The sequence below is a fragment of the Gobius niger genome (genome assembly GCF_951799975.1).
Source record: "Gobius niger genome assembly, chromosome: 12".
NCBI lineage: Eukaryota > Metazoa > Chordata > Actinopteri > Gobiiformes > Gobiidae > Gobius > Gobius niger.
In genome coordinates, this window is record NC_136863.1 from 30,761,534 (window position 1) to 30,775,497 (window position 13,964).

General features: G+C 42.1%; 1 protein-coding gene and 1 long non-coding RNA gene across 3 annotated transcripts in view; one reads left to right on the forward strand and one right to left on the reverse strand.

The window, feature by feature from the left end:
• mef2aa (myocyte enhancer factor 2aa) overlaps positions 1-13,964 on the forward strand; it is a 154,440-nt gene that overhangs the window by 136,237 nt on the left and 4,239 nt on the right. For both annotated transcript variants that reach the window (XM_079567398.1, XM_079567397.1), the window contains exons 5-7: positions 648-837; positions 7,983-8,170; positions 12,748-12,877. In XM_079567398.1, the coding sequence (XP_079423524.1) occupies positions 648-837; positions 7,983-8,170; positions 12,748-12,877 (508 nt within the window). The remainder of the gene's footprint in view (positions 1-647; positions 838-7,982; positions 8,171-12,747; positions 12,878-13,964) is intronic.
• Positions 2,985-13,964, reverse strand: part of LOC306971228 — a 534,022-nt gene continuing 523,042 nt past the window's right edge. Inside the window, exon 3 of the long non-coding RNA XR_013793446.1 lies at positions 2,985-3,117. This is a non-coding gene — a long non-coding RNA (uncharacterized lncRNA). The remainder of the gene's footprint in view (positions 3,118-13,964) is intronic.

The following is a 13,964-nucleotide window of genomic DNA, read 5'->3' on the forward strand; positions in this document are numbered from 1 at the left end:
GTAATGCAGCTACAGAGACAGTGTTAAAGGAATGTGTGTGCTGACAGGTGCAGGGCTGAAGTGACTCTCTGAATGCATGTACGGGAGACTCTGTGTTCACTATGATTGATGTGAAGATGTTGTGATGAAGATGTTGTGCACTGTTGTTAGTCTGGCCAGGCATTCTCTTTCAGTGTTGACCATTCGTCAGGTTAGAATATCAGGGGTTCCACACTTGTAACAGACATACTGCTAATTGTTCTGACGCTAACATTAATAAGGTTAATAAGGTGTATACCATTTTCATTTCATGACACTGATATTTTGTTTTACATTTTGATGGATTCAGGCCTCAATTGCACAGTGGTGATGGTAAGCTAAGCACTCTGAAACAAACGTTGTGACCAGGATGCCCTCTAGCTGGAGGGTAAACTCTTGTACCACTGTTGCCCAACGTAGTGCTAACCCAGTACGCACAAGCTTTCAGGTTTCTCCAGAAAAAACGGAGTAAAAAATAACATACAATATTGTTTTGCATTGGAAAATGAATGCCTGGCCTGACTACACATCATGATTCCTGAAAATGTTTTTGTATGTTGTATGGTACCACCAAAATGATTGAATATCCTGTCATCATGTCCTAACCCGGTGCGTGTTGTGCTCCTCAGCCCACTGGCCTCCCGCAGCAGAACTTCTCCATGCATGTGGCAGTGCCCGTGTCCAGCCCTGCCTCCATGTACGCTCCTGGGGCCACTTTGGGTGGGCCCGACAGTGGCATGCTGAGCCCCGCCTCGGCCCCTCTGCACCGAAATGTGGGCTCCAGTGGAGGCCCCCACAGGCCCACCAGCGCAGGCACAGGTCAGTACACCGGATACAGGTTATAGGTGTTGCTTTTTCTTAATGTCAGAATGTCATATGGAACCATGTGGGTGTCCATGGACAAGTGAAGCGTATCAAATGGCTAAACTTCTAAAAAGTGAACCATTTGCAAACAAAACAAAACCACCAGTACATTACCTAATATTTTTGACGAATGTTCAGGAGGAGTGGTGGGAAAAATACATTGTGGATGGTGCCATATTGTTTTGGTCCCAGCTCTCCATCTCCTGTTTGGGCAAATTTTCCAGCGTCCTCTGGTGGTAGCTTTCGATAGCGCTTGCTGGACAGTATAAACGTGTGAAAAAGGAACAGTAAAAGAAACTACGCTTGGAACTCACTTATCTGTTTGCTTGGGGTGTTGAAACATATCGATCCGCCGATATATCAAGATGTTACGTCGAGGTGGGCTAGTAAACTGAATAGTTCTTTCCAAAGTAGTCAAAAATAATCGCAATAATCGTATAATATTTCAATATTGGGATATATCGTACATATCGCTATATATATATATATAGCTAGTAGAGTCCGGAGTTTGGTGTTTTCATTAACATGCATTGTCTCAACCAAATAAACCAATAACTCTCTAATACTTTTTTTAAAAATGAAATTATTTACAAGGACGGTGCATGCTAACACGACAGCTCAACTGTAGCATATGCCAAAGTTAGCTCCAAGGCTAGTTTTCATCTGTAGTCCTTGGCCAGATGTGCATCCTGTCAAGGGGTACAAGAAGTTATCATCACATGGCAAAACATAACAAAAGGTAGCTGATGTCTGTAATATATATAATTAACAACATTACATTCAACAAAGAGTCGATGCGCGACAGTGTGAAGCACATGCAGCAGGAAGCAGCAAAACATAAAAGACAAGCAGCAGTTCAGATTTTAGAAACAGTTTACATCAGAAAAGAGAAGTAAAACCAGTGGTAAAAGACACTGTCAATAACATTAGAAGTCGATAACAATGCAAAGCTGAAAAAGAAATTGCACAAAAATAATATGCAATTAAATGGCCACAGATGCTCAGTGCTGACTTGTTATGGTGCTAACTTTACGTGTCTTATTCATACTTCTCTCAAAATTAAGTGCTGGAAATGTGCACTGTGCATTAACCACACATCTAACCACAGCTGCAGGGTTATGAATTGTCTTTCTATAGGCCACAACAGGAGTGAGTGTCACATGAGTTCACAAACACGGCTGGTTTTATTGCAGATGAGCTCTGAAAATGAAATAATGGATTAGTCTTATTACAAGGAACAATGCAGTCAGTTGAAGGATGTTAGTTTACCAAAATAGCGGCTTTGTCAGAAGTGCTACAGATCAACATTACAAATTGATTGTTTGGTCCAAAATTCACTTAATCATGATACAATAAGACATTCGTATCATTGTCGAATACATTGAACGCTCTTTTTAAGCCCGTCCCTGGAGTCCCGGAGTGCAGTGAGTGTGTCGATAGCATCTTACGGTCTTCGTACGAGAGCGAGCAGTCCTGATAAGACGCCACATTTTCCAACAGACTGAGAGCTGCAGGTGCACACGCCACGATGGATTTGTGCATTTGTCAAACACGGCAAATACCGAGACGCTTGTGTGTACATGGAACACTTCTCACGCTGATGCTTGTGGGCGGGGATTGATATGAACAACTCAGACGAGAGATGTCTTCATTTACTAGTAGTAGACACTTTATCTTTCAGTAGCCATCATGGCCACTATAGTTTAAGGAAACCGAGATCGGAACATGCAGACCAGAGAGTGCATAATATTTAGTATAAGACAGGAAAGTAAACAAAAATAATGTTCTGTGGTGAACCTATTGTAGGTCAATGGTATTAACAATAAAGCAACAGTTTCTTTGTAAGCATATCATTAAAAACCGTCCAAGTAATTAAAGTGAACATATCAGGCATTTTTTTTAATTTTGGTTTGAAAAAGCGTTTAAGGAAGCAATAGGAATGACATGGTGTTTGAATAGTGAAAACAAGCTCTTGCCTTCAGCTAACGGCATCATAGCATATCAATGGCACTGTAGCCGCCACGTTTTGAGTGCAGGACAGTCCCAGCGATGGAGTGTGGCATTTGAAAATATGGAGGGCAGTTCTGTGCTCCATCTATTCACCTTATTCCGGAGGCTCGCGTGGGCGCCGCCATGAATTGTGCCCGCCCCTTTTCTCCTATGTGTTAACATGGGGCTGGAGAAGTCCACATAAAATCAGTCTCTACATGAAAACAAAGCCGTTTTCAGGCCGCGCTGAGAAACGCTGCAGCGTCGACATGTCGGTGCAAATGAACATCGAACATTTTACACAAATCAATCGACTAAACATCAGATTTGAGCGGAGAATATTTTCCCTCGTTCTCCGTTAAAATGAACGGGCTTCGCGCTCGACCGGAAGTGTCTGGAAAACGAGGTGCCGAGACAACGCAAAAAGTGGGAAAAGTGGGCGGGGCAGGATAAGGTGAATAGATACAGACGGCATCTCTGGAATCGCCCATATATGGTCATGTTTGAGAACAGTTAAGAGGGAAAACAATTTAGAGAAAAATCTAAACTTTCTTTAGTTATTCAAAAACGACTTTAACAAATGCTGAATTATGAATATAGTCTACTAAATAAAGATTCAAAGACATGGGGAGAAGCAAAGTGGTTCAACAGCCCATAAATAACGGAGAATGTTAGCATCGTGCTAGTGCTAACGGCCAGCTAGCGCTACCTCTAACTGCCGTTTTTTCACTTCTATTGAACAATCTGCTGTGAATAAACATCCATATGCACCCAATTTACACTTGACTTTATTTGTATGTCATAAATAAGTTCATATTCCACCGGAAAATGGCTAAAAAGAGTGAAAAATTGTGTTTCCCAAAAGATTCTATTTTCCCCCTCGGCAAAGCCACGCCCCCTTCTATGACGAGATGCCGTCTGTATCTATGACGCTAACAAATCCAGGAAGTACAGATCGGTGAACTTGAGCAGTGGAATGAGGAAAGGGGTCAGAGTGAACAGAGTTACTCAAACTGCGTGAAAGAAGTGAGATGTGTATGTTTTGGACGAGGGAAATGGATGGATTGAGAAGATGCTCAGACATCTGCTGCATCAAAAGGTGAAGGACTGTCCGTTTGCCCACGTGAACTACGCTCTCCCATCCTTACTCGACATGTTCATGAATGAAACAGTTCCATGCAGTCAGTTGATGTGATCTCTCCTCCCCTTAGACAGGTGCATGCGTTTCCTCCACTGCCTCCTTATAAGGCTGCGGAGCTGTAGAAGAATCCGTTCAGACCATGACATGACATGAACACTATTTTTTAAGAGGTCTCTGAGTTCGAGTCCAGGACCATGTGGGTTCTTTCTGCATTGTAATGATAATGGCTTATACTTGTACTGCGCTTTACAAGCCTGTGTCACAAGTTTCTCTTTGAATTACAGGAATAAATTAACTTTTGAACGATATTCTAATTGTATTGTTTAGATAGATTTTGGACTCTGTGCTCCCTGGACCACCCTGTCACAATGTGAGTCCGTTGAACCCTGGCATTGTCATCAGGGCACAGGTGGTAGAGCTGGTCGTCCTAGAACCCCGAGTACGAATCCGGCTCCAGCAGGTGCTGTTGTGTCCGTGGGTGGCGATAGACGATTCACCCACCTTGCCTTCCGTGTCTGTATTGGCACATGAATGAAAGTGTGAATGGGTGAGCAACGCTTTGACCTTAATCGAGATGGAAAGGCGCTATATAAGATATTTACTATTTGGAATATGCCAGTGCAACACTGTAAAAAGTAATTAACCAGATCAGTATAAACATCTCAATTTGAGCACCATAATCCAAATTTTAGCTGTTTTGACTAGTTAAGAAGTTCTTGGGCATTTGTCCTAGATTATCTCACTTGTTCTGAGATGTTTCTGACTCGTTTCAATACATTTCATCCTTATTTCAGGTCATTTTCTTTGCCAATGGGGTAAGAAAATTAGTCTTATCTCATTGGCAATTTTACTTTCTTATTTCAAGCGAGATTTACCCTAGAACTGGTCTGAAATGTCCTCAAACAAGCAAAGTAAACTTGGTCCGATCAGGAAAAGTGTCTAAATGAGTGAAAACCGCTCAAAACAAGACACATTTCCTCAATTCAAGTCATTAAGGCAATGCTTGATATTCACATATTTAAATTGCAGTGAAGTTCCATCAAGGGAGACGAAATCCATTGATGATTCCAGCAATGGATTTCTTCTTCCTTGATGGAACTTGGTCAGGATGTTCTGGTCATCAGCTGATCTCATTCTTTGGGCACATCGTGTTGCTGAACTAGTTGACAGCAACCCCAGATCAGAACAGTTAGGAAAATCTAAGTCTCACCGTATTATTCATTCATTCCTGGTGGTGGTAAACAACTACTTTAGCAACAGTTGGCCCAACAGGAGAGTCCTAATTGCTTTGGACTGAAGTAATCTAAAACAATACCTAGAAGCCATGAGCAAGTATATGTATAGTCTATGGACTTTGAAAAACATGGAGGATTCCTTTCTGGAGCTCATTGGCCGGTTCCTCAAACACAACTCCACTTCTGTTTGTCACGAGGAAACAACATTGAACGGTTGAAAGTTCTGAAGTGTAGCCACCTCTCGCCCTTCACCAGACCTCGGCGCGCACTCACAACTACATTAACTCACATTCGCGCTGTCCTTTTCCCCCCTTGAAGACAGATTCCTATATTTAGCCGCCTGCTGGGCCCTAATGCCTGTGTACACTTGTTTTCTTGCATCAGTCCGCTGTGATCCCGGCGCGGTGTTGACTCAGCTGTGTCAGATGCATTGTGCTCCTGCGACTGTTTATTTGACTGCTCATTGTTCCATTCTGTGGGAGTCCAGGAGCCACCCCCCCGTGCGCCGCGGATACACGGGACACAAAGGGGCCAGGCAGCGGCGGCAGCGGCGTGTTGAAGTGTCACTGATCCTCGATGCAGTGGCTGATAGCGTTCACAACAGGGTTTCCTATGGCTTTGAGCGATCGTAGTGGCGTTGTAGGATCAGGAGGAGTTCTTGGAGGGTTTGTCGGGCAATAGAAAGTGCACATATTCTGCTGAAATGACTTGTTGCTTATACCCAAGACATAATGTGGTTTCTATCAAGAAAAGAAGAAGTGTTCTATATTCAGTCTCACCAAGAGCTCAATTTTCTGTTATTGTTAGTTTTCGTGCTATACCTGTTTAGGACGTCCTTTGAAATTTAGTCGAGCCTGGTTATTGTTGTGTTGAAAATCTGATTCCAACTCTCAAATGAAACTTTTCTGACTTCAACATTTATGGATTTTCTGTTAAAGTTGACTGCGTATTTGACCTTTTAGTGCATGTGGTCAGCAGGGGGCTTTTATACTCCATCACAATGGCCTCTATGGCACTCCAGGATCGATTGTTTTTCATGGTTTCTGGTTGGGTAGATGGATGGAATATATGCATATATATTTATGGATATACATGCATGGGTGTTATGATAGGGCAGCGGTTAGCGCTCGTGCTTCACAGCGTGGAGGTCCCAGGTTCGATTCCCGCCTGGACGGGGCCTTTCTGTGTGGAGTTTGAATGTTCTCCCTGTGTCTGCGTAGGTTTCCTCTGGGTACTTCGGTTTTCCCTACCACTAAAAACATGTACAATAGGCCGGGATGAATGACAGTGTGTTTCAGAGTGCGAGTGTGGGACAACGAATGCAAGCTAGAATCCGACATGGCGTGTTTATTAACATGTTCATGAACATGCACTGGTCCAACCAAATAAATAAATACATCAGCGGTGAAAACCTATACCAGATGATCTGTAAACAATTGATCCTAGAGCATTATAGAGGCCGCTGTGATGGAATCTCTGTATCAGCTGCACTTTATTAACTCTGAGTGATCTTCTTGAACGCCGACTGTAACAAGTGAATTTCTCCTTTGTGAGATCAATAAAGATTATCTTATCTTATCGTATCTTATCTTATCTTATCTTAAAACAAAATTGCCAGTCACTAAAAGGTAAAATATGCACAACATCAACTGTAAAATAGTTTGTCCACAGATATATACAGGCCCCTACCCTTCATTGTACATCATCGCATCAAATTTTAGGGCGTTGCTAACACACTTTTGTGAGTATTTTGGAAATCAAGATTCACCGTGCACATTTTCAAACTGCTACGTGAATCACATGTATTTAAATAAAGGCAAACTATGGGATCTTAACTTGATTTCTTTCTTTTATTTCATAATAAGACCTTTTGGCGACACATTCATGTTCAATTGGAGCAATATACTGTATCTATACTTAAAGCGATACTATGACACATATCACCCAAATAAAACACAAGTACTAATTTTATTACGGGTGCTTTATTGATGAAAAATACATTTTAAAACATTTTGTATATATGATTGTATTTGCGACTCTCCTCTCGTACCTTTGTGGGGCTTTTACCTTTATTCAACCAGGAAAGTCCCACTGAGATCAAGAATCTCTTGTGTTTGGTCTGCTTTAACTTCATTTTGGTAACTATTTTTGGAGCGTGCTTGTAATAATGACAACACCTGTTTTCATGTAGCGTAGTTTCCCAACAGTTTAGATGCTCTTGTGATGCATTAACGTATCACCTAGAACGTTCCGCGGTGTGACTTTAATGATTTGTTGTTTTTTGCCAATTAATTCAAAACTGCGCAGGTTAGTGGCAGGCGCTAACCACTGTGACGGAAGTTCAAATAAAGCTCACGTAGAAGGTGTGAGAAGCCAGTCTGGCACTTTGAAAAGAAAACACATTTTTTTTTTTTTTTTTCATTTTCTTTACAGTTTTGATGTCTCTAATGGCTTCAGCTCTTCCTTTTGAAACAGTCACAGTACATTTGCCAGTGAACTGCGCCTCATCCCACATTACTGCAAAGCGTCTTTGGTGTAATCACTCACAATAAAAATAAAAGCCTCATCAATTCGCCAATGGACGTTTCAGTGGCGTAGACGCGCTGATAATTACGCCAGTCTATTAGACGTTCCCAGAGGCTTGCAGGCGTTTAATGCAGCGTGCAGTCGGCGGGCGGGGGCCTGGTCATGGCGTTTTAGTTTGATGTTGTTCTCGGCTTGTTTCTCCTCCGCAGGGAACGGCTTTGTGAACCCCAGAGGCTCCCCGGGGCTCCTCAGCACGGCCAGCGGAAACGGACTGGGCTCAAAGGGCATCCTTGCCAAGTCCCCCCCACCGCCCGCAGTGAGCATGGCGCTGGGTGGCCGCAAACCAGACCTCCGGGTGGTCATCCCTCCATCCAGCAAAGGAATCATGCCCCCTCTGGTGAGTGCTACCCCCGGGGCCTACACAATACCATTGAAAGTTTTGGATTGGATTTGTTCGCTCTGAAGGGGATCACGTTGATGTTATTGCGTGTTTGGAATCACATTATTTTAGATTCCATCATTGTAAAAAAAAGTCTTCATTTTGTTTGCTCTCTCACTCTTTGGCGTATTTGAGAGATGCACAGGAAGTCGCATCGTCAGGCAAAATAGCCACAAGAAGCACAGGTAGAAGTGTGTGGCACAATGCGAAACAACAGCCCGGTCTAAACGATGTCTGAAAAAGGCCCTAACATACATGCATGTTAGGGCGATAAATCAAATTCATTAAATTAGTTCATGCTTTTGATAACAGACAATAAAGAAAATGTCTAAATCGTGAAAGCGGGTCACTCTATGTCAACCTCACATGCGGCGTGCGCTAGGGATGGGCAGATCGATACCAAAGTATTGATATATCGATACCAAACGGCTACTTTTTAAGTATCAATATTGGGCATGAAGTATCAATACTAATTTGCATATGTAAAAAGAAGGCGTGGCAGCTATTTTAAACATAAAAGGACGATTTACATCTTTGTTCTGAGCCAAAACAATCCACAGCAGCAGAGGATTGAACTGAGCCAGCCATATCATTCTGCTTTAGATTCTGTTTATAATTAAAGTATTAATTTTAAACTTTGTTTATGTATTGAATTTCAAATTAACATTGTTTAATTAACCAGTTAAAGTAATGCAATTTTAATTTGCCTCTTAATTATATAAAATAACAATTTTTAGAAATGTATGTTTGATTGAAATACATTCACCCATATAAAATTACCAGTATCGGTGTCGAGAAAATGACCCCAAAAGTAACGGTATCGTATCAATTCCAAAAAATGTGGTATCGCCCATCCCTACCGTGCGCCCAATTTAGCAGCTTTTCAGACTGCTCTAATCCAGCGTTATCACAGGAGCAATATCTCTCTGTAGAAAGTTTAAGAAAATTAGAAACCAGGCTTTAAAGTTGTTTTTAACATGTCTAAAGTTGAATGCTTCCCAATGGGGGACTTGTGGCTATATGGAGGTACTACAGCGATGGCGGCCCCTAGTGTCGTCGTCACAAAGCAGAGCAGCCAGCGGACATTGCTCGAATCAGCCTGAAACGAACGACAGTAAAAACTTTGGACTCTGAGCAGTTTTCTCCAAATGAAAGATCAGCATTCCCCTTTACGTTTTTTTTTAGATTAAAATCATAATCGTTCATATTGAGTAAAATAATTTAGATTTAATTTTTTTTTTTTGGTCAAATCACCCAGCCCTTATTGAAATGATCTCTAATTAAAATCCAAAATGCCTTGGAGATAAGATTGAAACAGCTCACAGAAAAGGAAACCTTCTGCACATAATTGCTATATTAAATCCATCATTTCCGCCTTCTCCCATATGCATCACAGTAATCCTTTTCCTCCAGCATTGCAATCTTAAAAAAAAAACATAGATTGCAAATGTTCACAATGCCAGGAACATGAAATAAACAAATGCATTTGGATTTACAGTACGTTTCTGCGGGGTTAAACCCGGTCAGACAGACACAGGCGGCTCATGGAGGGGGCGGCTCTGCAGACGGGCCTGTCGTTAGAACATAATGGTATTAAATGAATCACGTCCCGGTGTGACAGAGTGAGATGAGGACTTAATCAGCGCAGGGTGAGGGCAGATCATATCTCCTGCCTGCGCCCTGTCGGCCTCTGCGCTGATGGAGTGTGGGCTTCTGGGTACGGCGCTGCTGTTCATTCAAATTTGGTTGGAAGCCGTGCTGATTACTTACTTCAAAGTAGAGTACAGGATTAGGGCTGCACAATATATAGCCATATTGGTAGCGAAATATTTGCCAGAAGCATCAATATATTTAAAGGTGCATTATGGAACTTTTCATGTGTAAAAAAAAAAAAAAGCTGTATGAGTAGTTTGCATGGCGCCTTTACTTTCCATCGGTGGCTCCAGGACATAGATATAATAATTACAGATGAGTGGGTTCCATTTACCCCTCCTGGAACCGCCACCTTAACGTGGTGGAGGGGTTTGAGCGCCCGAATGATCCGGAAGCTCTGTTGTCGGGGGCGTCGTGCCCCTGGTAGGGTCTCCCAGGGCAAACAGGTCTTAGGTGACGGGTCAGACAAAGAGCGGTTCAGAAGCCCCTTTTGAGAGACCAACAGGCCGGTTAATCATGAGGCCGTGCAAGTGGAGACATAAGGGGCTGGTGCAGTGTGATTTGGGCAACTCGAACGGCTGCCCCCACGACCCAGCAACGAACTGTGGAAGTGGAAGAAAATGGATGGATGGATGGATGGATGGATGGATGGATGGATGGATGGATGGATGGATGGATGGATGGATGGATGGGTGGGTGGATGGATCGGTGGGTTCCATTCAGCCCCATTCGTTGTAAACGTCCCGAGTCTTGTATGAAGCTTAATGTCCCCTCCTATGCAGCCTGTTCCTTAAAAGGGCAAAAGGGTGGGCGGAGCCTCCAGAGCTCCAGAGCTTGATTGACAGGGTCTAGAGCCAGTCAATGCACCGAAAAGGCTTCCACTTCTTTGTGCTGATGTACAAACACCAGCGTGGTTAGAAATTTTTCACCAACCCCAGCGCTGTTGCATGGGTCACAGCAATTTTTAGAAAAAGAAAAAAACTCTTTGGAGCCAGGCTTTTAGACCGTTCTTGAGACGTCTGAAGTCCCAATAGGATCCTGTCTCCAAAGTGTCTTTTGGAGATGCCCATGGCCACAAGGGGGTGGTATTACAGCAAAGTCAGCTCCGCGCCATGAGAACCATAGGGAGGTGTGTCCCTCGCCCATTGCTCCAGGATCAATTGTTCTGAGAGTTTCTGGTAGGTTTTCACTGCTGACGGACCCTCTCACCAGAAAACCTACACAACAATTGATCCTGGAGCGTTGTACAGGCCACTGGGATCGAAAGGTTCCACTCAGCCATTGGGTCAGAAAATTAGTCAGTAAATTAGTCACAAATAAGTTCCATAATGCATCTTTAAAAAAAACACTGAGATCTTCCATCGCAAAGCATATGGGAACTTCAAAATAAGCGAAAGTTCGGTTTCAGTCATGATTTTGCTGATTTCCTCATTTAGTATTTCTTTTAAGGTTGAACCGCTGTGTATAAATGGTTTAGTAAAACAGTGCAATAAGTAAGACATACTGAATATCACAGTTTTTTTTTTGTTTTCCTTCCATCCTGTACACTGTAGCATGAGCTCTAAGGTTCACTTTTGATCCTCTTGAAGTGATCGCTGATGGACTTCCAGGGAAGAGTTGCTTCCTTTGTGCAGCTCGTCTGACCCTTGTAGCTCACAGACCAAATAAAAAACACTCTCAGGAGCAAAGTAACTCTAAATCACTTTCTAAAGAGGCGCAAAATACATTACGTTGTGCAGGAGAATGGATGGGTTTTTTTGCTAATATTTTACACCTGATTTGTTTACGACCATAAACCTATCCGTGATGTAAAAGTGCGTTTACATGACCTCTTTTGGTTCTTGAGCTGATCACTTAATCAGAAATGTTTACATATTGTAGAAGAAATCCTGTGTATCTAATAATAAAGCATTTGTATCAGTTGAACTTGCAGGCTAGTGCGTTACCATTTCTGTGACTGTGACCTTGAAGTCGTGGGAAGCACTTCAGACCAAATGAATTTGCTAAACGGAAGAAAAAGGAAAGAAAAAATGTTACTTACACCGTTTTTCATTGTTTGTTAACTAAAAACAAAATCAGGTACAGTGCCTTTAAGTAAAAGTATGACACTGGAGCAAAAGTGTCAGATGAATATACTTGAAATATAAGTTTCCATTTTCTGATTAGACTGACTTTACATCTGTGGTGTGTCTGCAAAGTGACCACAGCCACAATGTTGAACCACAACTTCAAAAACACTTTCATTTTGAATCAGCGACAGGCTCTTATATGTAGTGAAGTAGGCTAAAAGTATTCATCACAAAATGTACTTAAGAAAGAAAGTAAGAAGTAGAAGATTTTCAGGAATCCTGTTGTTTTTACTGCATCGGAGTGGCTGTGTCGGAGAGGGCTGCTCCGTGTAGGTGTGTGGACCTCTCTGTGGTCACTCTTCTAATAACTAAGTGATGCTTAGAGCCGTGTGAGCTCACCGTGACTGTGCACTGTTAAATCCCTCTGCATTATGGTCAAAGTGCACCGTCGTGATGCCAACGTTACCAGAGTGAAGAAAAAGGGCTTTTGAGAGTCATTTTAGCATCATCGTATTACCTTATTATCTTTCCCCTAAGAAGATAATAAGGTAATATGAACGGCTAAACTAATACAAGACTGCATTTAGTTTTTATATACATTAATCAGCTTCATTTCACTCTGCACAACATCATGAAGACACTTCCTTGTCTTATTTGAAACTACAGACATAAAACAATTCCTTTCTTGCAGTAAATAAATCCTTATACACAGCACACGGCCGCCCTCTTGTGGCCGAAGCCGGTATTGCACTAAAGTTTCTCAGGGACACACTTCTTCAATGTACTGACTGTTGTGTGTTTTTGTTTTCCCAGAACACCCAGAGGATGAGCAGCTCGGCGGCCTCTCAGTCCCTGGCCACCCCCGTGGTGTCCGTGAGCACCCCCAGTCTGGCTCCCCAGGGCCTGGTGTACTCAGGCATGCCCTCCTCCTACAACCCCACCGGTGAGCGGAGACGCCTCGCGAGGGCCATGTTGTATTGAGGGTTTTGGGGGGGATTCGGATTCTCTTGTGTATTTGTTTGTTAGAGAGTCATACACCGAGATTTACTCTCTTGATTGTTGCGTTTTGAAACCAGTGTCATAAATGTAAGGCAGGTCCAAGGGCATTTCTTGGCGTTATTTCCGTTCGGGTTTATTTCTGTTTTATAGCTTCTTATAGAGAACCTTGTAATGTACCACCAAGTGTTATACCTCCTTTTTCTTTGTAAAAAGTAGACAGCCCTGGTAATATTTACAAAGTCATTGGGGTCATATGACTGCAGAATCTATAGGTACTACCAGAAAACAAGCCAAATATAAACCAAAAAAATATTTATCTACACAAATAAGCCCAATAAAATGGGATATCTAACTGTAGAAAGCAATAGACATTAGAGATTTTTTTTTTTTTCAATTTGAAGATTGTAAAAATAATATAATTGCTTTTTATTGACAAAAACGTTTTGTGTTTTTAAGTCAATTCATTCAATGGGTTTTATGTAGGGCTGCAACTAACGATTATTTTGTACTCAATTAAGCCATCGATTATTTGTATGATTAATCGATTAATGGCTTGGCTGTGAATGGTGCTTGGTTTCAATGTTTTAATCACACAAAGCTAAAGTGGAGTAAGATGGAGAGAACATAAAGTAAATGTTTGTTGGAGGCTCTTAGCGCTAATTCTGCTTCTGATTGGATGAGACACAGACGCTGCAGACCCTAACTATAAAAACAAAGTAGGTTTTCATCAAAAATACTACATTTTTATGTCATAATTGCTCTATTTGAGTCTGTGTGAACCAGAAAACGACTAATCGATTGCTAAAATAGTTGTCGACTATTTCAGTTATCGTCAATTAATGGATTAGTTGTTTCAGCCCTAGTTTTATGCTCATTTAAAACTATAATTTTCTACATTCAGGTGCCTGGTCAGCCCTCAACTCCTGCTTTTTGTATCTGTTCAAAAGCAGCGCCGTCTGGAACTTTGTAAACAATCACAGACCACGCTGTCATGACAGGAAGAGAAACCAAACCACTCGTAAAACGTTTTC